This window comes from Marmota flaviventris, chromosome 10 (genome assembly GCF_047511675.1).
Source record: "Marmota flaviventris isolate mMarFla1 chromosome 10, mMarFla1.hap1, whole genome shotgun sequence".
Classification (NCBI taxonomy): domain Eukaryota; kingdom Metazoa; phylum Chordata; class Mammalia; order Rodentia; family Sciuridae; genus Marmota; species Marmota flaviventris.
In genome coordinates this window covers 50,941,910-50,965,195 of record NC_092507.1, presented here as the reverse complement: position 1 = coordinate 50,965,195, position 23,286 = coordinate 50,941,910, and the positions used below count along the sequence as shown (strand labels likewise).

The 23,286-nt window shown below is 31.7% G+C and overlaps 2 protein-coding genes across 2 annotated transcripts in view; one reads left to right on the top strand and one right to left on the bottom strand.

Moving 5' to 3' along the window:
• Positions 1-23,286, top strand: part of Dock7 (dedicator of cytokinesis 7) — a 212,338-nt gene that overhangs the window by 75,456 nt on the left and 113,596 nt on the right. The gene's annotated exons all lie outside the window — the stretch shown is intronic.
• Angptl3 (angiopoietin like 3) lies at positions 432-8,584 on the bottom strand. Its single transcript, XM_027949492.3, has 7 exons — positions 8,090-8,584; positions 7,336-7,446; positions 5,140-5,254; positions 3,730-3,843; positions 3,229-3,324; positions 955-1,221; positions 432-616 (listed from the first exon to the last, which is right to left on the bottom strand). Exons 1-7 carry the CDS (start codon positions 8,582-8,584, stop codon positions 432-434), a joined length of 1,383 nt encoding a protein of 460 aa, XP_027805293.1.

The window sequence follows — 23,286 nt, the reverse complement described above, 5'->3', positions numbered from 1 at the left end:
GAATTTTAAAATTAACTGTCATATTTAAGAACTCTTGTTAGTCTGTTGTATTTATTCATGTTTAGAATTTTAACAAGAAAACTGTCTTTTTTTTTTTTTTAAGTTGGGGAAATTGTGAAATTAGCCTGTGACTTTTATAATTAATTTAAAAATGCTATTTAAAAATTCATCCATTATTTATGATTTAGATTTGACCATCTAAGTTTTATTCCCACATCACAAAATATATGAACAAACAGTATCATAAGAATTTTGGTTTAGAAAAGTGTTATTCTTTGAGTGATGTGATGATGTTTAATTTAAATTGATAGTGACTTTAAAATGAAAATTTTCTCAAGGCTTCCATTAAGAATTTAATACCAGATTATTAAACCACAGTAACTTGGGATGAGTTTAATGTTTAATTTATTGGCTTTTTGATTTGCTTCAGTTCATTCAAAGCTTTCTGAATCTACTGGATGGATTAACATTTTGGTTGATTTAATAGAGTATAACCTTCCATTTTGAGACCTCCAGCATATTCCTCTTCTCTTCTCTGGCTTAGATTTTGCTCTTGGTTTATTATATTTTCCATTTAGGTTGTTTTCTCCACATACATCATGCCACCACCAGCCTCCTAAAGAAGATAGATATGCAATTTAATGGATACAAACACATATATACTGGTATTCTATTTCTCCATATATAGATCTTCATTTCTGTTAACATTACAGTGTTGTAGATGCATGTATCCTGATTTTAAATAATCTGTATAACTTTTATTATAATACCAGAAAGAGAATATCTAAACCTCCTAAGATATTAGAGGTAAACTACCTAGTTGAACTAGAATTAATATTTTTTGGGGGTAATGGTTTAGATTTGAAAGAGTTGTGACATTATGAATAATAGCTAAAACCATAGGAAGATATTTTGTAGACGTGAAAATTAAGTATTGATATAAAAAAATGATACCTGAATACATTTCTGGACAGTTGGAGTGTCCTTTTGCTTTGTGATCCCACGTAGAAAACGTCAAATCCCTGTGTTCTGGGAGTGACTTGGGGACATTTCCAGCAATCTCAACTAGATGTAGTGTGTAGTTGGTTTCATGATTTCCCAAGTGAAAAGAATACTCAATATAATGCTTGTTGTCTTTCCAGTCTTCTAGCTCAAATTGTAAAATGTAATTAGATGTTTTCACTATGGAATATATTTTCTCTAGGCCCAACCAAAATTCTCCTGAAAAAGAAGAGTTTTAAAAATCTGTGAATTGTTAGCTATAGATTAGGCCTCAACTGCTGTAAGTGAATAGTGATTTTAGTGCTGAATGTCTTTTTTCTAGAGTCTTTCAAAGTATTTCTTTTAAAAACAATTTTATCAAAGATAGTTTATACACTAAGCATGTTAAAATATTAATAGATCTGCTTCAAGTCTGATTATCCTTTTTTTCTAAAATGGATATTGCCAGATGTTTCACATCTGACACATATGACACTATTCCATAATAGTCTTAATATTTTTTAGGGTTGGTCATTGGTAGAGTAATATCTTATGTCTAAATTGTTCCACCAGCTTTACTGTCAGCTCTTTATTAATGCCTACATAGTCAAGAGGCTTGTTAAGTATTCTTGGACTTGGATAATATGATGGTGCCATTTTTATCATATATAAACTGGGCCTGTAGTATTTGCTTGATAAATGTTTTCTTCATAGAAAAGAAGAATATACCCTGCCTCTTTTGGTGGTACCAGAGACTGAACACAGGGCCTCATACATCTTTTCTCTGTAATGAAAAATATATTTTTGTTTGGAATTTAAAATGTAGCACAACTATTAATAGATTATTTTTTATCACAGTCTTTATGAAATTATTTAATTTAAAAAGTCCATGTTTCCTTACTGATATTGTTAGAAAGCTTCATTTAAGCATTGTAAATACTACTACAAATGGCTTACTTTCTCATCAGAAATAAATAAGCATTCTGGACTTAACCATCAGTCTTTACATTTGGGTTACACTCACTCTTTGAAGAGTTGGAGCTACAAAACTTATCATTGAATATACCTTCTAACTAAGGATTTAATTGGCACTTTGAATATAAAACATTTTAAATGGTCAAATAGTAGTGAGTATTTTAAAATTTGATATAATAATATTTGTTTTCTATTCTTTTCCTCTTCTTTTTCCTTTTTGGTACCGGGGATTAAATTCAGGGGTACTCAACCACTGAGCCACATCCCCAGCTCTTTTTTGTGTTTTATTTAGAGACAGGGTCTATACTGAGTTGCTTAGGACCTTGCTAAGGCTTTGAACTTGGTGATTCTTTTGAATCAGCCTCCCAAACTATTGGGATTACAGGTGTGCGCCACCACGCCTGGCTTGTTTTCCAGTTTATAAGTGGGCACTTATATATGATTCATAGACTTTATAATGTACTTTTAGGATTTTTAATGTCTGTTACTTTTGCTTATTTTATATTGTTATGTGATCAAAATAGAATAAATGTTGAGTTAACTAAATCAATTTAAATCATATCCCATACTATATATTTATAATATTTAAATAATTAGAATTTTAAAATTCATACTGAATATCTGACAGTTTCCTATCCCCTTGTTTATTTTATTAACATGATGTTTTATAGTGCTGGGGATCACACCCAGGACCTCATGATGTTAGGCATATACTCTTCCATTGAGCTAGTCCTCCAGTCCTCTTCTAACTTTTAATTAATTAATAGTTAAAATGTTAATGAAGAATATAATAACTAGTGCTAGGAATAGTTATCTTTGCAGCTCATTTATAAGCACCACTTATCAAAGCACTTAGCACTTAATCAAATTTTTCTTGAATAATTATAATTATGATAATTATAAGCCATCAAATTAAGTTGTGATAAGAATAATTAAGAACAGACATGTAATTGTGATAATGCTAATTCAAATAATGACAGTTATAATAAATATAATTAATAACAAATGTGTAATTATTTGTTAATAAGTTTTATGAAGACTGGAACAGTTACTTTTCATTGCTGTATTTTCAGTGCCTAGTCTGTAATAGGTTCTTTTTTTAAAAAAATATTTTTATTTTAGTTGTAGTTAGACACAATACCTTTATTTATTTATTTTTATGTGGTGCTGAGGATTGAACCCAGGGCCTCACAACCCAAGCCCCTATAATAGGTTTTTAAAAAATATTTCTAAATTAACAAGTGAATGAATGATTGAATGAAATCATCTTACCATCAAGTCTCCCAAAACCATTTCTGTAGTTCTCCCATGTTTCATTGAAGTTTTGTGATCCATCTATTCGGTGTTGAATTAAGGTCCATGGATTACCTATATATAATGAATGAAATTGTATATGTTTAGTAGATTGATGTTGACAGATATAAAAATATCTTTTGAGTTTGGTTTTAATTGGTGACTTTGTAAGTTAATGTGGTAACATATGGTAAGTGTATGGTGATATACTTCATATTATTTATTATGGTCCCAAACAGTTAAGGGAAGAACAACTAATGAATTTTTTCTTGGTAAATTTATTGACAGTAGTCACTTCAGATTCTTTTAAAGCGGAAATGGAAAATATTGAATAAATACATGAATAAATAAACAAGTATAAGTAATATATAGTTGTATTATACATATTTAACACAAATAGAACAGGCTTAGTCTTTCTAATAGATAATGAATAACTTGAACTGTCTATTACTGTCCATTTTCTCCTTAGGCAGGTTTTACCTGATTTAACTTCACAGTAGACGTCAAAAGCTTGTGAGTTGCTTGGTTTAATGGTATATATGCCACTTGTACGTTCACCTCTTTTATAAATGGCAGAACAATCAGCAGGAATGCCTAGAATCAACAAAATGTTATCATAGAAGATTTAGTAAGAAGAATATCTTTGGAACTTGAGGTTTTACTTGCAATTTCATGGAATTGTAGTGACTACAATTTGTTTCAGGAATATGAATGCTAAGGCATTTTTCCATATGGCTATATTATGCAAGGAATATAAAAATAGTATTACCAACCTGAATTATTTCTTTTTAAAAATATTTTTATTAGCTGTTGATGGACCTTTATTTAATTTATTTATATATGGTGCTGAGACTCGAACTCAGTGCCTCACACATGCTAGGCAAGCACTCTGCTACTGAGTTGTGACTCCAGTCCCCCAACCTGAATTATTTCTAAAGAAACATGACAAAATGAGAATTTTGAGCAAATATCATCATCATCATCATCATCAGACATGGTATGAATATTAGGTGGCAGAAATGCGCTTGAAACTAAGTACAGAAACTTAGTACCTGCTTGGTGAATAGCAGATAGTTAGTTAGTAGATATATGTGGAGTAAACTTACAAGGAGAAAACTAGCAATGTAGACCTTTTTTTTTCTAAGTGAGTTGCATAAAAAAGTGAATGTTATGAGAATATATTGTTTTGAGACTGGTGTAGTGGCACATGCCTATAATTTATGTTACTGAGGAAGCTGAGGCTGGACGATTGTGAGTTTGAGCCCAGCCTGGACAATTTAGCAAGACCCGATCTCAAAACAAAGTAAACACCATATTGAGGAGTAAATCATAAATGTGTCATTTTGTTGAAGTTTGGGTGGGAATGGAAACTTTGTTCCCTGCAACTTTTGTTTTTCTTATGAAAATTTTCAAGAAAAAGAAAAGTGAAAAGAATTATTGAAGAAAACACCATAGTCTTGTTTGTATTCAACCATTGGTGACATCATAACATGTATGCTTCACACACAGACACACACACACACACACACAATCACAAATGAACCATGTATTTTGTTTGTGCTGTTTGAAAGTAGTTTTCGAACATCATGACTCAAACCCATAAATATTTCAGCATGCATTTCTTAAATGCGAAGTTGAAGTTGTTGTTTTCATAATTGTAATACCATAATCACATTTAAGATAATCATGCCATATTATCTAATATCAAGTTCATATTTATAGCTTGCTTATTGTCCTAAGAATTCCTTTTATAGTGTTAGAAAAACCCAGGAGCCAATTTAAATTGGTGATTTGTATTTGGAGGATATGCCTTCTACTGTTAGTATAGATCTGAGTATAAGGATTCTGATGATAATGGTTTCAAGAAGAAAACCCATCAAATGATCTTACCATCTTGTTCTGTATTTTTTGTTTCATTCAGCTGCAGAGGGGGAGTAGTTCTTGGTGCTCTTGATTTGGAAGAAAGTGAATTTTCTGTGGGTTCTTGAATTCCAGTCCTTCTGAGCTGATAAAAGAATATAAATCTACTTTTAAAAATTGATACTGAATATATAATTAGGAGAAATCTGAACTAAGGATATCAAAAGTATAATTTCTTTGTATCTTTCAGTTCACAATATTATGGCAAAACAAAAAACTGAGAAAATAACAACAAGCCCCAGGCATGCATAAAAAAGAAAACAAACAAAAACAGGAAGGCCAGAAGTTTTGCTTAAAATATTTTGTATATTCTCTTTATTTATATGAAAGATATACTTAATATTCTATTCATAAACACAGGCAGATTTTAAATTTAATCACTCAGGGTTGTAGGTCTAATTGAGTCTCAGATTTGTCAGAAAGACATAACACATAATTTGAACAAGGCTACATAACACTGCTTTCTGGGTAGTTTTGTGTTTTTTTGTTTTGGTACTGGGGATTGAACCCAGGGATGCTGAACCAGTGAGCAACATTCTCAGACCTTTTCTTTCTTTCTTTCTTTTTTTTTTTTTTTTAATTTATATAAAGACAGGGTCTCACTAAGTTGCTTAGGGCCTCACCAAGTTGCTGAGGCTGGCTTTGAACTTGTGATCCTCCTGTCTCAGCTGCTGGGATTACAGGCATGCACCATTGCACCCAGCTCTGGATAGTTTTTTTTTTTTTTTCTTTTTTTAAAATTATAGATGGACATAATACCTTCCTTCAAATTTATTTTTATGTGGTGCTGACGATCGAACCCAGTGCCTCACACATGCTAGGCAGATGCTCTACCATTGAGCCACAACCCCAGCCCCTCTGGATAGTTTTTAACCTGTAAATACATCTGTAGAAATTGGCAAACCTTTGAATGTATTTCAATATACTATTTTATTTAAAGCCTGAGTTTGCAATTGATTGCTTTTCTTATTGATGATGAGAAAAGCAGAATATGATATTTAGCATTATTATTTTTTTTTCTTTTTAAAATACTTTTTTTAGTTATAGCTGGACACAATACCTTTATTTTTTATTTATTCATGTGTTGCTGAGGATCGAACCCAGTGCCTCACACACATGCCTACCACTGAGCCACAACCCCAGTCCCAATATTTAGCATTATTATTATTTGCATGTGGTGGGGTGGGGAGCAGTGCTGGGATCTAGCCCAGAACCCTTTCACATGCTAGGCAAATACTCTACCACTGATTTGCATCCCTAGCCCTCCTGTTAATTTTTTAATACTGGCATAAATGGCATTTCCTAGAACTTAATTTGTAAGAATCTGTTATAAAATTCAGTTACTGGATGTTAGTCTTTTCTTTTGAGTAAAGTGATCTTGAAGTCACTTAACTTTTTTGAATTTTGATTTTATAATTTAAATTTGAGAAGTTAGATGATCAGGGACTTCTTCCAACCAGAAATTTGCTTTGATTTCTTTATACAGAATTTCCCTTTATCCATGAAATCCATTATCTTATCTTCTAGGACCTCCCAATGAATGCCTGAAATGGCAGATAATGACAAACCCTCTGTATACAATTTTTTCCCTGTATGTATATGCCTGTGACAAATTTTAACTTATAAATTAGGTATAGTAGGATTTTAATAACAATAACTAAGAATAATATAATAAAAGTTAGTTAAAGTGGCCTTTCTTTTAAAAGAATCAAGACAAATATTAATATTTATTATTTTTGGTCTGTAGTTTACTAAGGGTTGGGGAGGACACTACTGTGTATTTAATGTATAAATAGAATATATATTGTGTAATGGTGCCATTTCACTTTTGTGAGTGGATGCATTGAATAATAATAAAAATATATAATAAAAAAGAATTTAGAAAGTACTATTTAATATAAAGGAAATTATGGAAATTAAAAGTAGTTGGCAAAATTTTTTTTTTTGAAAATTAGTATTACCTACTAAAATGATGTTTGTTTAGTTGAAATCCATGGTGATACTTGTTTTATAAACTTGGGGAATATTTTCTTACCAGTTTCTCTGTTTTTTTTTTTTTTTAACTCAATGCATGGCTTTTAAATATTAGTAATTAATGTTTTTGTACTATTCTCCTTTGTATTAGAATGCTTAGATTGTGGACATACCATTTAAATATTGACTTACCTGATTTTCTATTTCTTTTATTTGACTGTGCTGTTGGTTTAATTGTTTATATTGCTCTTCCACAGTCTGGAGAAGGTCTTTGATGCTATTATCTTGCTGTTCTACAAAAGTCTGGACATAGTTTGTAATTTAGTTAAAATTTTCTTTCTTTTTTTTTTTTTGTTAAAAGTTTTTATTTATTAAACTATCACCGTTTGTTTTTTTTTAAACTACCAGTGGGTTAGAAAAATGAATAGAGGTGATCATTTTCCCTTGTATGCTTTTTGAAAATAATACATAATTTTGTTCTTACATTAAAAAGTGTCATCTCTAAAATGTGATTTTCTGAACTTTACTTCAATTAAAAGAAATACCCTACACACAATATTTTAATAATAGTAAATCTACCATAGACTGTATTACATGTATCTACTTTGGAATACTGAAAAATAGTTTTTATATTTAAATTTCTTCAATTTTTTTTTACTTATATCCAGTTATTTGCCAATAGTATAACAATCTGGTGTTCTAAATTTTATTACTTAATTCACTTGTAATTTTCATATGAAATGTAAAGTTTAGTTTTCATATATAATAGTAGGGAAGCAGAAACCAACTTTAACTTATGATGGGAAAATTTATTTTCTATGTGTTATATTTCCTAAAAAAAATAAAGTATTTCAACAATGCAACAAAGTATTTCAAATAGTATGTCTTAGAATTATTTTAAAACTCCACACTAAAAAATCATGAACTGTTGTTGGTTTCTACTTACCTTAAGTGAAGTTACTTCTGGATGTTCCTGAATTTCAGGTTGATTTTGAATTAAATTAGTTAATTGTTCCTCCAAATATCTCACTTTGTGCTGTAGTAGAATTTTTTCTTCTAGGAGGCTTTCAAGTTTTGAGTTGAGTTCAAGTGACATATTTTTTACCTCTTCATTTTTCACTTGTAATTTGGATGTAGTTCTTCTTAATTCCTTTTCTTCTTCTTTGATTTCATTAGTTTGCAGTGATAGATCATAAAAAGATTGATCAAATATGTTTAGTTTTTGAAATATGTCATTAATTTGGCCCTTAGTCTTATGGACAAAATCTTTAAGACCATGTCCCAACTGAAGGAGGCCATTCGCTAAAATTTTTACATCATCTAGCATAGCAAATCTTGATTTTGGTTCTGAAGATATAGAATCAAATGATGAATTGTCTTGATCAATTCTGGAAGAAATAACTAGAGGAACTATAAAAAGAAAGAGCTTAATTTTATACATTTTTATCCCAATTATTCAATTTTAAGCAATTTGGAACTATTTTTCTCCCATAAGCATACCTAGACTTCTTTATATATACCACTATTTGCCATATAAACAGTAAGGTTGGCAAGGGAATATAGTTAATCGTTAAGCTCTGTTAACTTGCACGAATGTAACCTTTCACATTGAGTTATATCAATATTAAGTAAAATCAAGGAAATGAGCAACTAACTTAATAAGTAATTTGAAATTATTTGTTGTATTGTAAACTGTGCTTTGAGTGTTAAGGGGTTGACTTTTTTTTTAAAGCTTACATTAGTATTTTATGATTTTAAAAATTTTTAAAAAACTTGTTTTTACAGGTAATTTATCCTCAAAATTGAGGCAAAATTAATGAGTTAAGTATGCATTTTCCAAATTGTATTTTAATTCTTACAGAAGCAATCATGTATCCCCAAAATGCTTTCTCTGGAAGCCGTCCTCATTTCCTTCAGGTGGTGTCATGGTGCCCCATGCTGTGTTTATGAATAAGCTAACACATAATTGTGTATTCTCTTATTTGTTACTATAATTATTTTTAATATGTCTTTTTGCTTCACATATGTCTTAATCATCTTTGTATATTTGACAAATCTCATACATAATAAATGTCAACAAAGGTACTTCTCTTCCTTTCCCCATTATATTCTATATCTCTGTGTGCTAGACTCTTTTCTACATATCTACTGAAGTACCTACCAATAAATATGTATGGTCTTCTAAAGTCGAACTAGAATTAATTCTTAAATTCTTCCAAAGTCAGAAACAATTTTCCCATCAGAAATTCTTCTCAGGTTTTCTGTGGTGAGCGTAGCAACAATTTTCATAATATAAATTTAACCAAAACAAAAGACTAATAATAGGTCTAAAAATAAATGTTCCACTGTTCTAAGTTAGTGTTAAAAGAAAAAATATTAAATGCTAAATTGTAAGTTATTTCTTAATTTATTTTCTTTATTTCTTTATTTAAAGGCAGAATCTAATCTTTGCTTGAACTTGTGCCTATTTATTGAGTGTTCATATTAAGTGCTTTTTGAGAAAATAAATTTATAGATTAAATTTACTAAGAATATGGATTCTAAAATCAGACTATGGTCTCAGTTCAAAAGCCAGCTGTAGATGTCTGGGCTTTGACAAATTATTTAATGTCCCCATACCTTAGTATTTTCTTCTGTAAAGTTGGGGTAATTATAGTATGTAATTCACAGAGTTATGAGAATTTTTTTTTTTTAAGTATGGAGTATTTCAAACAGTGTCTGGCAAATAAGAAGAACTTAGCCATGTTAGTATTAATCAGTCACATGAAACTTTTAGCTGGTGTATGTTGGTGTATATATAATCAACTATCTAATTAAAAGAAAAATTTCATAAAGTTAATACCTTTTTAACAAAGAGAAAAATATTGACAAAATGAATTTCAGTTTAAATTTTAAGTTGCCAAGCATTTTTTAATAAAATGAACCATTCTCAAAATTCTCTTCTTAGAAATGCCTCTACCTGCTGAAAAATAGAGGCCTTTTCTTTTGATGATTTAGTATTAAGGGATTAGATATATTAGATACTAAATATACCAAGTGATTAAAGAGTGTGATTCTGAAGCAGGACTCCTTAAATTAGAATACTAGCTCTGTTATTTTTCAGCTTTGTTACTCTTGGTCAAATTACTTAGCATCTCTGTTTTTTTTTTTAATCTGTTGAGTAAAGATAATACCTACTTTATAGGGTTGTATAAAGATTAAGAATATTTTCAAAGCACTTAACATTGCCTGCTGAGTAATAATCACTATACATTATTATATATTAACTAACTTGTAATTAGGAACAATCAATGCAGATATACTAATACTATAGTTTCTTATTGGTGAAAATGATCTAATCCTGTAGTAAGGTCATGTAAATTTGGGAAATTTTGCTAGAATCTAAATTTTCTGAATTTTGGTCTCTTGAACCTTGACAAGGAAATTTGATTAGCCTGTGTATATTTTTTTCTTAAATTCCCAATAAGGAACCATATAATATTTGTAGCAGAAATAAAAAAAAAGTAAAATTTTCTCCTTCTTTAAATGGAAAATTAGTTATTATTATTGATCATAAAGGACATATTTTGGAATTTTTCTTAACTAACCTGCCAGTTTTTGTGGCTTAGAACTATAGACCCTGATATTTTTATTCACTTCTACTGTAAACCTTTTATTTGCCAGATCTGTATCTGATTTTAATTTTTATCCTTAGAAGCTCTTCAGTATAATGCTCACCAAAAAAAAAAAAGGGTGTATGGAGAAATTTTATTCCATAGTTAGACTTTTCTAGTATTAACACTTTCTGTACTATTTATGCAGTTCCTCACATGGAGAGATAAGTAGTGGTTATGCATTCTTGATTTATGATACATTGTTTTTAAATAGAAATATCTGGATTTTTTTTTCTGATAGTTGCTTGACTTAAATTATTGAGTGTAATTAAAGTGAGTAATTTGCCTAATTACAAGCTACAGAAGCATTTCAAAAATGGAAAAATGTAAAGAAAATAGTAACTTTATAAATGATATTATACCTATCTCTCAGTGTCTTCTGCCTGACTACACATTGTTAAAGGCAGAATCTAATCTTTGCTTGAACTTGTGCCTATTTAAATAGAACCTTGATGAAATATGACCAGTAATTTATAAAAATAAAAAAATTCTGTCAAAGAAAATAAAATACTATTAAGCAAAGTTAGATCCTGATTTAAGGATTTGTAGTTTCTAATCAGTGTACAAAATTTCCTAGGTACATAGAATTTTAGGACGTTTAGCAGCCTAAATTGTTTAACTTCCAAGCAAAGCAAAGTCCTTTTGCTTTTCCAGGTTATGCAATCTTATGGAGGTGGACTCCAAATAAAATACAAGATAGTTTGTGTTTTTTTATACATTGTATTTCTTCAGTTTCTTCATCTTTAGTCATGTCAGTTTGATTTTGAATTAGAGGAGTAGAACAACCCTTATACATGATTTTTTTCCTTACGTTTCAATTTTTCACAGTCGCCTGTGGTGCAGAAATGTTAAAGGAAAAATTCCAGAAATCACCAAGTCATTACTTTAAAGTGTACACCATTCTTAGTAGTAGCATGATGAAATCTGGTGCTGGCTTACTGCATCCCATCAGGATGTGAATCATCCCTTTGTGCACACTGTTTGCTGTATGTGCTACCTCAGCTGTCTTAGTTTATTATATCCACTGTTGTGGTATCTATCCCAGAGCATGTGTTTACATAACCCTTATTTTACTTAATGACAGCCCTGAAGCACAAGGGTAGTGATGCTGGAAATAAGTGAACAGATAATTAAAGTTTAACTTATATAATTGGGGATCATGTATAGTTAAAAATTTTTGGTAGCCACGTAAATAAAAAACTAAAGAAACAGGTTAATTTTAATAACATATTTTAGTTAATCCAATACATTAAAAAATGATCATTGCAACATGTGATCAGTGTAGAAGTATTAATTAGGGGGGCTGGGGATGTGGCTCAAGTGGTAGCGCCCTCGCCTGGCATGCATGCGGCCTGGGTTCGATCCTCAGCACCACATACAAAGATGTTGTGTCCGCCGAAAACTAAAAAAAATAAATAAAAATTCTCTCTCTCTCTCTCTTTCTTAAAAAAGTATTAATTAGGTATTTCAAAATTTTTATACTGTGTGTTCAAAATTTGTGGTGTATTTTGTATTTACAGTGTAGTATCTCAGAGCCAGTTACATATGAAGTAATCAGTTTTCTCAGTAGACTTTCTTATTAGTGTAGATCCAAAAGTTATTAGTGTAGATGCAGAAGTTTGAGGGAGTAATTTAATTTATCTTACTGTTTTTATGTTCACTATTAATAAATGTTAATTTTTAATTATTTTTTGTAGTGCAGGGGATTGAACTGAGGGACTTGTACATGCTAGGCAAGCACTCTACCACTAAACCACACCTCCAGCCCAGTTTTTGTTTTTTTAAATGCTGGAAGTACTAATTGTGAAAACTCAAAAGATATTTTAGAAATGTATAAAAAATTAAAATTCTGACTCTTCACTACTAATGTTTTGTGTTTTAAAAACACAAATGGGATCTTACATATAACTTATTTCATATATGTGTATACGTATTTATAAAAATTCAAGACCTAAATATTTAAAATATTTCCATATGGGTGCCTTAAGGTATACTGTGCTCTTTTTAATGGCGACACAATCTTTTATTATATGGATGTATTTAACCTTAATCACCTTCCCCATGAATGATGATTTGAATTCTTTCTGATTTTCTAATTATAAGTAGTATATATAGAAAATATGTCTTTATGTAGGTGGACAAATATTTTCACATAGGCTATAGATGTTGACTTTTAAATATAATTGCTTTTGTCAGATTGTCCTCAATGAACCTACCAATTTACATCACTGCCAGGAAAATATGAGTTTCTTTTTTCCATATACTTTTATCAATGCTTTGAGTGAAAAAGAAAAAAAAAGTTGATAAATCTAATAGGCAAATATAAATCTAGATTTTTTTTTGGCCACATTTTCTTCTATTTTTGAATTAGTTGAATATGTACATAAATCTTCCCCCACCCTGCCCTCCTTTTAAAAATTTGCCTCTTTCAAACTAATTTTAATAACCACATATTATGGATGCTCACACTCTTTGTCTTATGTGTAACAAATAGTTTTTTTTTTCAAATTGTCATTTTTCTTCTATTTGTGTTTATGGTATCACTTTCTATATAGAAGCTTTAAATTTTAAGTTTCATGATATTTTATTAACTTTTAAAGTACAATTTAAAATCCAGAATGTACAGTAACAATAATCACAGGTCTGCATGGGTTAACAAAAAATCAAAGGATAGCCTTAAATCTCTAATACATTTATCAAATAGTGTTAATAATCAGAAATTGACTTAGTTAAGGCAAACAGATATAAGACAGGTCTTCAAATGACAGTGTGGCCCTTGTATGTCAGATGCAATGTATATTGGTTGTCCTGCCAGTAAACTTATATAAACTTTCATTTTATAGACTTTTACATAATACTTAGACAAGACTTACATAAATAGTTCTCAAATGCATACTTACACCTAGTCACATATATTTTGGGTGTCAACAATATTGTTATAACTTAAATAACAGTTGTTGTTTAACCAGTCACAAAGTAATCATTTAAGACTTTAAAACAGGTACAAACCCTAATTCCTTCAAGATTGTTTCCCCAAATAATAAAACCTAACAAATACAATAAAATTATCGATATATAAGAGCAGATCAGGTTTTCAGACTTTGCATCATATCAGTACATCAAAGTTCAAATAACTTTGACTGTGCTAATTATGGCCAATTTAATTACAAACATAAACTTTTTGAGATCTACCTTCTCCAAACCTTCTGTGACTTACTTAGACATTCACAGATTTACGTCCTTAGTTTTATCCTCTTTCATCTCAGATTTTAGCCCAAGAATATTACTTTACCAGACAAAATACTTTCTCATCAAGAAACATTTTTCCCCTTTAATTTTCCATACTAAAATATTTCTGTACCTACAAATTTCTTTTATATAATTTTTAGTTTCAGACCCTTCCTTTTAAAAAATTTTTTAGTTTGAATATCCATATGTATTTTCACATATATATTCTGTATAAGCTCATATGTTTATATATATGTGTATATATATATGTACCCTAATGACAACCAAAATCCTACCCATAAATTTTCATATATATTCAGTTATATAATCATATCCTGTGTCTTACCAAAATTGTAAACATCCATCTCAAAAGAATAATAACTATATATAAATCCATATCCATTTAAATATTTTAATATATGCTTTTATATATATATTCATATTTGTATTCACATATATGGATAAAAATGTTCAAACCCAGTATTATCGTGTTGTGCTCTATTTGCTTCTTGAAAAGAGTTTGTTTAATGTACGTAGATGCTCCATTGTTTGAGGCCATAAATATTTATGATTGTTATATCTTGTTGATGTTTAATAATTCCCTTAAGCAGTGTGAAATGTCCTTCTTTGTCCCTTCTGACTATCTTTGGCTTGAAGTCCACTTTATGTGATATGAGGATTGAAACCCCTGCTTGTTTATGTGATCTATGTGAGTGTTGTGTGTTTTCCCATCCTTTCACCTTCAGTTTCTGGGTTTTTGCCTATGAGGTGAGTCTCTTGCAGACAGCATATTTTTGGGTCTTATTTTTTTAATCCAATCTGTCAGTGTCTGACAGATTGGAGTTAAGGCCAATCTGAGTTAAGGTCATTAGCATTCAAGGTTATTATTGAGATATGATTTGTATTCCTGGTCATTTTGGTTTGTTTCTAGTTTTTAATTTGAATTAGTTTCTCCTTTGATTGACTATTCCTTTAGGTTAGTTTCTCCCTTTGCTGGTTTTCACTTTTTTTTTCTTTTTCATTTCATCCTATGGAATATTTTGTGGAGAATATTCTGAAGTGCAGGGTTTCTTGTTGTGAATTCTTTTAATTTTTGTTTATCATGGAAGGTTTTAATTTCATCTTCAAATCTGAAGCTTAATTTTGCTGGATATAGGATCCTTGGTTAGCATCTATTTTCTTTCAGAGCTTGGTATATGTTGTTCCAGGACCTCCTAGCTTTGAGGGTCTGGGTTGAGAAATCAGATGTGGTTTGTATTTGTTTCCCCTAATATGTAATTTGATGATCTTCTCTTGCAACCTTTAAAATTCTGTCCATATTCTATATGCTAGATATTTTCATTATAATGTACCTTGATGTGGGTCTGTTGCAATTTTGCACATTTCAGGTCTTGTAAAACTCTTGTATTTGATTTTCCATTTTATTCTTTAGATTTGGGAAATTTTCTGATATTATTTCATTGAAAAGATTGTGTATTCCTTTGGTTTGTATCTCTGTGTCTTCATCTATCCTGATAAATCTTAAATTTGGTCTTTTCATGTTATCCCATAATTCTTGGAAGTTCTGTTCATGATTTCTTAACATCTTCTCTCTCTGGTCAACTCTATTTTCCAGATTATATATTTGGTCCTCATTGCCTGAGGTTCTGTATTCCCAGTGGTCTAGTTTATTGGTGATGCTTTCTATTGCATTTTTAAAAATATTTATTTTTTAGTTGTATTTGGACACAGTACCTTTATTTTAATATGGTGCTGAGGATCAAACCTAGGGCCTCGCATGTGCTAGGCGAGCACTCTACTGCTGAGCCACAACCCCCGCCCCACTATTGAATTTTTAATTTGGTTTATTGTTTCCTTCATTTCAAGGATTTCTATTTGTTTCAGAATCTCTCTGTCTACTGAAGTGATCTTTTGCTGTCTGTATTTGCTTTCTTACATCATCCTGTACTTTGCAGATTAGTTAACCATGTACATTCTAAACTTCTTCTCTGACATTTTTTTCCACTGTGGTGTCGATGGATTCTGTTATTGGAGTATCTTAGTTTGCTTTGGGTAATTTGTTCCCTTGCTTTTTCATGTTTTTTTTTTTTTTTTTGTCTACCCATCAAACAGTGTGGATCTGAGGCAGTAGAATTTCTACCCTGTGGACTTATAGTACCCCTGAAGGTTCCCAGTATCTCACTGTTTAGGTGGAGACAAATAATAACAACAACCAATGCAAACAATTTACAGCATTAGTTCCTACTTATGATGTCTACAGTGTTCATTATCATATGATAATGAAACAATATGATCAGTTATTGCCTATAATAAAACAGCAAGTTTGTAAAAGGTTTACATTTTCAGATGGTGGACAGGGAGAGAACAGAAATGATATAGGATGTGATGATTATAAGGGAGGTGGAGAGAAGACAGAAGTAAAAGATTAAAGAAAGAATGAAAGAGAGAACAGTAGTTTGGCCATTAGTAGAAGAGGGAAGGGAAACAGGAGAAAAAAATATATAAAGCAAAAATTTTTAAAAATTAAAAATAAAAATGAAAGAATATAAAACAGAACTAAAACATACTAACCAAACATCCTAGTTCACAAAAAAACGAATCCATGTCTAATAACTGGCTTCAGAAATGCTAGCGATGAGAAGCAAAAAAAAGTTGGGCGGGGGGAACTGTATAAGTGTCCATGTACCATTAAGGTCACAGTTAAACAGTGAAAAAGAATTGAAAAAACTGGATGAAAAATTAAAAAATTCTTTCTGTTGGAGTTCAAAATATTCTCAACATTTTTAGGTGGGGTTGCTTGGTGTGTAATGTTCCACTATGTGGATTACTGTATCAGAGAGGTAATTCTGTAGGTGGAGTTCCTAGAGGCAGGGTTTAGGTTTAGTTGGGCTCCAGGCTCTTTGTTGAATGCTTATTGGTCTGGAGATGTTAAATCAGCACACCTTCAGTGCCCAGTATTTGCTCGTCCATGCTGGAAGAATTACCCCTGGGATCTCCCCTGTGTTCCACTCATGTGATGGGATAGCCAATTCTTAATTCCCTACGTCACTTGTAAACCCCATGTTTCCTGGTCTTGGGTTCAGTCTCCAAACAAACTCTGGTCCAAAAGTGTCTCTTCCAGCTGGTCCTGCAAGCAGTCGGATTGGAGGGGGAGTGTAGAGCCAGGTGTGTTTCTACAACCCATTGTATCCTGTGTAAACCTCTCTACACGTTTGATTTTCTTTTGGTCACTTAAGCACACTCTGTGCCATGCAGTGTGTGTTTACTGGGCCTGTATTTTGGGCCAAACTTGGGTTTGTTAGGAATTTGTTCCCTCAGTTGCCATCCTCCACACTGCAGCTGCAAAATGGTTCCTTCCTTTGTCCTCCACATGCTGTCTGGAGAGATGGTGACTTCTTTTCCCACACACAGATATTGTGCAGCGAGCAGTCTTTCAGGTTTGTTGGGCAATGTCTTTGATCTCTAAATGCTCCATATCTAGACACTCTTCGGACTTCAAAAAATGCAGGTTCCTTTAATTCCCTTACTCCTCTACATAATGCTCATGGAGGGACCACTCTGGCTGGAGCTTCTGGATGAGCTGTGGCAATGGCTGTACTGCTGGGGATTTTTTCCTTATTTTATTATGTCCAATGTCCTGTGTCCCTGGTCTGCTTTGAATGTCCAGTTTTAGGTTCCAGTAAAGTTTCCCCTGCCCTTTTTATGTTCACCCACCTTGTGGAGAAGCTGCCTATCGGCTTTCTTAGTTTCATCCTGTATTCTGCCATCTTGGATATCTCCTGTTTTATGCTTTTTGTGGCTGTGTGAAGAAATGGCTTTCTTGCCTATAACATCTGGTTTCTGTAAAGCTCTTCTACTGCTTTATGATTTTATTATTTAAGCCTTTGATTAATTTGGAATTTATTGCAATAGGGAATGCAATATAAATTTGTCTCTTTTCCCCTAAGTGTCTAGTTATCTATCTTTAACATTTTTCTTTAATCTGCCTTATCCTTGCTGATTTGAAATTACTTTGATGGAATATTTTGAAATACAGAGTGAAGATTTACTGGTTCATTTGGGAATTTATTAGTAGTGTTCTTAGTCAAAGGGAAAATAATCTGGATTCAATCGCATGCCTTCTTCAGATAAGTTGAGTTTAAAATTGCATTGCTTATAGTGAAAATCAAACATAGTTTATAGATAATGTTCAGTTCATTTCTATTTATGCTGGAATTTAAATTCCTAGAAATATTAAGTCACTAAATTTCATGTGCATTCTCTACTATTCATTCACTCATTTATCAGTAAATATGAAGTATCATTTTGGACATTGGGAATATAGCAGTTAAATAGATATACAAGGTCTTTCCCTCATGGAGTTTGGGCTCTATTACAGAAGTTATGTTTTTAAAATGAAGTAATACATAAATGAACAAGATTATTACAGATTATGTAATCAAATTACAGGGGCATGGCTGGTATATTTTACTTTTCTGTGTGTTTTACATGTCTGTTTTATATTGAAACTTACTCATTGAAATTTGTGGGCGGATTATTTAATCCTCAGGTGGGCTTTAGTGGCATTCTTTGTTCACAGTGCTTATTATACTACATTATATTTATCTGCTTTTTCTGATTTTCCTTTTGGGCGATGAATTCTTTGAGGTCAAGGATTTCATCTTTTACTCTGTATTGTCACTACCTAGCACACTTTGGAAACTAAGTACATGTTTGTTACAAGGAATTATAGACATAATGAATGTTGAGACATTATTATATACTTTGGATACTGTTCTTTCACCATCTTGGGAATCTTACTTTCTTGTTCTATTATCTTGGGAATCTTACTTTCTTGTTCTAATATTTGCAAACTCTGTCTCAATTGAATTCTTTTCATTAGAATTTAATCAAGCTCTAAATTTTCCAACCTTAAAAGACTTCAAGAAGCGCCCATTTTCTGTACATAGTTATTGAATTATCTCTTTCCCCTTCTGAGCAACACTTTTAAGAATTTTACTGACTTATTTAATTTGCTTACCTCTCCTGCTTACTCTAACTGAACCTACTTTTATCTGTTTTCAATGTGAGATTATGAATGATTTTCATGTTGCTAAATCCCATGGATGTTTTTCAGTTTTTATCTCATTTGGCCCCTGAGTAGCATTTGTTTTTTGTTTTAGGTTTTTTGATACTGGGGATTGAACTGAGGGGAGCTTTACTACTGAGCCAAGACCCCAGCACCCACTCCCCCCCCCCCCCCCCCCCCGCCTTTTTTGGGGACAAGATCTCACTAAGTTACTTAGGGCCTCTCTAAAGTTGCTGAGGCTAACCTTGAAATCATAATCTTCCTGCCTCAGCTTCCTGAGTCGCTGGCATTACAGGTATGCACCACCATGCCTGGCCTCTGAATAGCATTTGATATTACCTGTTTTGTTCTTCTTTTCTTTCTTTGGTTTCTACATCATTTGGTTTCCCTCCTAGACTGTGGCTACCATGTCCATGTTTTTGTCAGGCTTAACCCTGTCTGACCACAGAACTTTGGAATACACAAATTAAGTGACATAATTCTAATTCTGTCATACTGATGTCTTCGAAAATGATTCTTGGCATAGGAAAGATTGTAGATGCAATATAAAAAATATTAAGTACAGGGCTGGGGTTGTGGCTCAGTGGTAAAGCACTTGCCTCGCATGTGTGAGGTACTGGGTTAGATTCTCAGCACCACATAAAAAATAAATAAAATGAAGGCATTGTGTCCATCTATAACTAATAAAAATATTTAAAACACAATTAAGTACATACTTTATAGTCCTGATTTGAATTGATAAAATAAATATGGACTCAGAAATTATTTAATGTTAAAAACATTTTTCTTCTTTTTGTATTTAAATGTCCTAAAAATAAAAATGACTAAACCACAATGAATGCTTCAAGTGGTTTGAAAAAAAATGTTTATTACTTAAAAGAACCACAGTTTCTTAGAGAAATGACAGATTCCAGGTCAGTGAAGAAAATGTACAAGAAGAACCTGGATTGTCTTATCATTAGAAAGAGCAAGAAGATCTCAAAGATCACTATAACTAAGTCTACAATCAGTTTCAGTTGTTTTTTATTTGCCAAAGGTGGGACACTTTGAATATTCATAAGGATAATAACTGGAATGTATTGAAGCCCATTAAGGAAACTTAATCTATAAGTAAATAAAGGTTGCTTTTTTTTTTTGTTAAGAGTGATTGATCCCTTTTAGAGGGTTATAGTATACCCACTTATTGCTTTGAAAACTGGAAAATAATGGAAAAGAATCAAACATTTATTCATGACTGTCATATAATGGCTCTCAGGCAAAGCAAATAGTAAGTGAGGGAAAGTGCCCTTTACAGAGGTGTCCCAGCTGTTAAATAAAGAAGGAATGATAAAATTACCTTTTAGCAACCCTTAGTGGATTAATGGATTTAGGCATTGATCATCACTGTTCACTAATTGCACACACAAAAAGAACCAAGCATTTCTTTCTGGTAGAAAAAAGCATGATATCCTTTATGAAGTAATCTTGCTAAAAAAATTAAATCTAAATAAGACCAAGGCTTTAGATTTAATTAAGAATATGGTAAATAACAATAAAGGGATGCAGTCATTAAAATCTATGTTCTGGAGAAAAAAATGACACAAACCAATATGCTTTATTCAGAGAGGTTAGTACTTATTTTATCCTCCTATAGCTTCTGAATACCTCTCTCATAACACTAATTTTTTGAAATAGTCTGTTTATAGGCAGTTTTGTCCCATTGGGCTGTATGTTCCTCAAAACTAGGGAATGGCCTCTTAATCTTACTTTACTTTACTAGTGCCCAATTATTATGACATTTGTTGGGAAGTCAGATATTCCGTGTACAGATTTTATTTGATGACTTTAGTTTTTAGTCATAATCATCTTTGTGTGTGTGTATGGTGGTGGTGGGGGGGAGTGCTGGGGATTGAATTCATGGCCTTGTACATGTGAGGTTCTACCAGCTGAGCTATATCCTCAGCCCCTCATGATCATTTTTGATCTCTAGATTTTTTTGATTAGCAGACTGACCAGTCATAATATTTTCATATTTGCCTTTTACACTTCACGGGGCTAGCGTGTCATTGCCCAGGAGGATATAAGCCAACCTAAAACTAAAAGTCTCAAATAATTAGTGAATAACAAAACAAGAATAGTCAGAAATATATTTACAATAGTGAAGCCCCTGATATGTCTAGTCCACATGGGTGCTGGAACTAGACAAAGAAAAGATGGTTCCAGTGGTTTATTTAAGGGAGTACATCAAAGGGAGGGATAAGGTTTCAAGGGCGGAGTTTTGCTTCATGATGTCTTGCAGTCAGCAGGTTAATTGATCTTGGCAGGTCATACCCATCTCAGATGATGTGAGGGCCACTGTAGAGCAGGATAGAAATTCATTGTCCCTGGGCAGTTGACCAGAGAAAATGTCCACTGGCCATTCCCAGACACCAGATGTTTCTCCAACTAGGCTCCATGTGTGGTGACCCACATGTAACCCATGGACAGCTCTTGACGTAGACTTTTGATTGTTTTGAGTACAACTGACTCTTCTTAATCTTTCGTACTTCTAGAGTGTATGCTCCTTGTCAAAGGCAGTTCCATCCTCCATCATTAAAATTGCTTTATTGCCTTTTTAATTGCAAAGGTCATGTATTTTCACTGTAATAATTTAAATAAAATGGAAAAGTATAAAAAATAAACTTAGGCCATCACTGTTAACTAAAAAGAAACTAAAGTCATCATTATTATTTTTTTAGAAATAATTTTATTCATTTTCTCTTTCTTCCTTTCCCTCCCCTGCCACATCACACACAGATGCCCACAGAGAATTTTCCATAAATACAGTAATGTCACTATATATCCTACTTTGGGATCTCCATCACAGTAGGTATTTCTTTCCACATTGATTAATACTGGTACATATCATCATTCTGGAGACTCCATAGTATACCTTCTTATTGATTTATCTTAGCTTAATCAGCCAGTTCAGTACAAATTGAGGATCCTTTATCTGAAATGCTTATCATCAGAAGTATTTCAGATTTTAATTTTTAAAAAAATTTTGGAATATTTACATGTACATAATGAAATATGTTAGGGGATGGAACCCAAGTCTAAACATGAAATTCATCTATGTTTAATACATACCTTATACACATAGCCAGAAGGTAATTTTATATAATATTTTACATAATTTTATGCATGAAACAAATTTTTGTACATTGAACCATCAGACTTATGGCATCATGTCAGTGCTCAAAAGTATCAGATCTGGATTTTGGATTTTTAGATTAGGGATGTTTAATATACTAATAAACATTATGTTTCAATATAATTATTTATAATTATGAAAAATGTTATAATGAATTACTTTCAAGGTACCCCTTTATACACGTGCATAGTTTGGGATAGAGGTGGGTTCATTGAGTCAAAGATCCATTTAAAATTTCTATATTGCCCTACCACCCTCCAGAAAATTTAGACCTATATTCATTGCCCCAGCAGTTGATTAGTAGGGTTTTATTATTCTTGAAGTCTTATTTTTTAGCACTTAACACTAGTCTTCAGGTAAAGTAACTCACTCTCTCTCTCTCTCTCTCTCTTTTTTTTTTAAGCTTAGCTCTTTCTTTTAGTATCTTGAATTATTTCTCTACTTTATGTTGACAGCAGCAGGTACTATTAAAATGCATAGTCATGAACAGGACAAGAAGTCAAATAAATGCAGGGTAGAATACAATTGCCTCAGTAATTACCTAATTCTGTTATACCCACTATATTATAATATATTTTTAACAATACTGTGAAATATCATACCTCTTAAATCCTTAATCACATTTCTACAAAAACTGTATTTATAAATTCCATCCTACTTATATTTGCTTAGAGGTACTCAGGTAATATTATAATAGTCTTGTCTTAATAAAGTGTTAGTCCCTTCTCATTTATTTCCCAAAAGCCTCTTGTAGATGAAAGATAATGAGTTTTGAAGTCTGACTGACTTGTACTCTAATTCCAGCTTTTTCATTTACCTAATTGTGTGTAAAAATTGGTTAACCTGGGTTTCAATTAATCTGCAAAATCAGGATATATTTGAATGCTGTGGATTTGAATGATTGCTCTAAGGATCAAGTAAAATATACATGAAATTTTTTAGCCCAGTGGCTTACAAATATTAATAATTTAGTATTTTCATGTTTCTTTTGTGATTCATAGTGTTTTTAGTTATGTATTCAC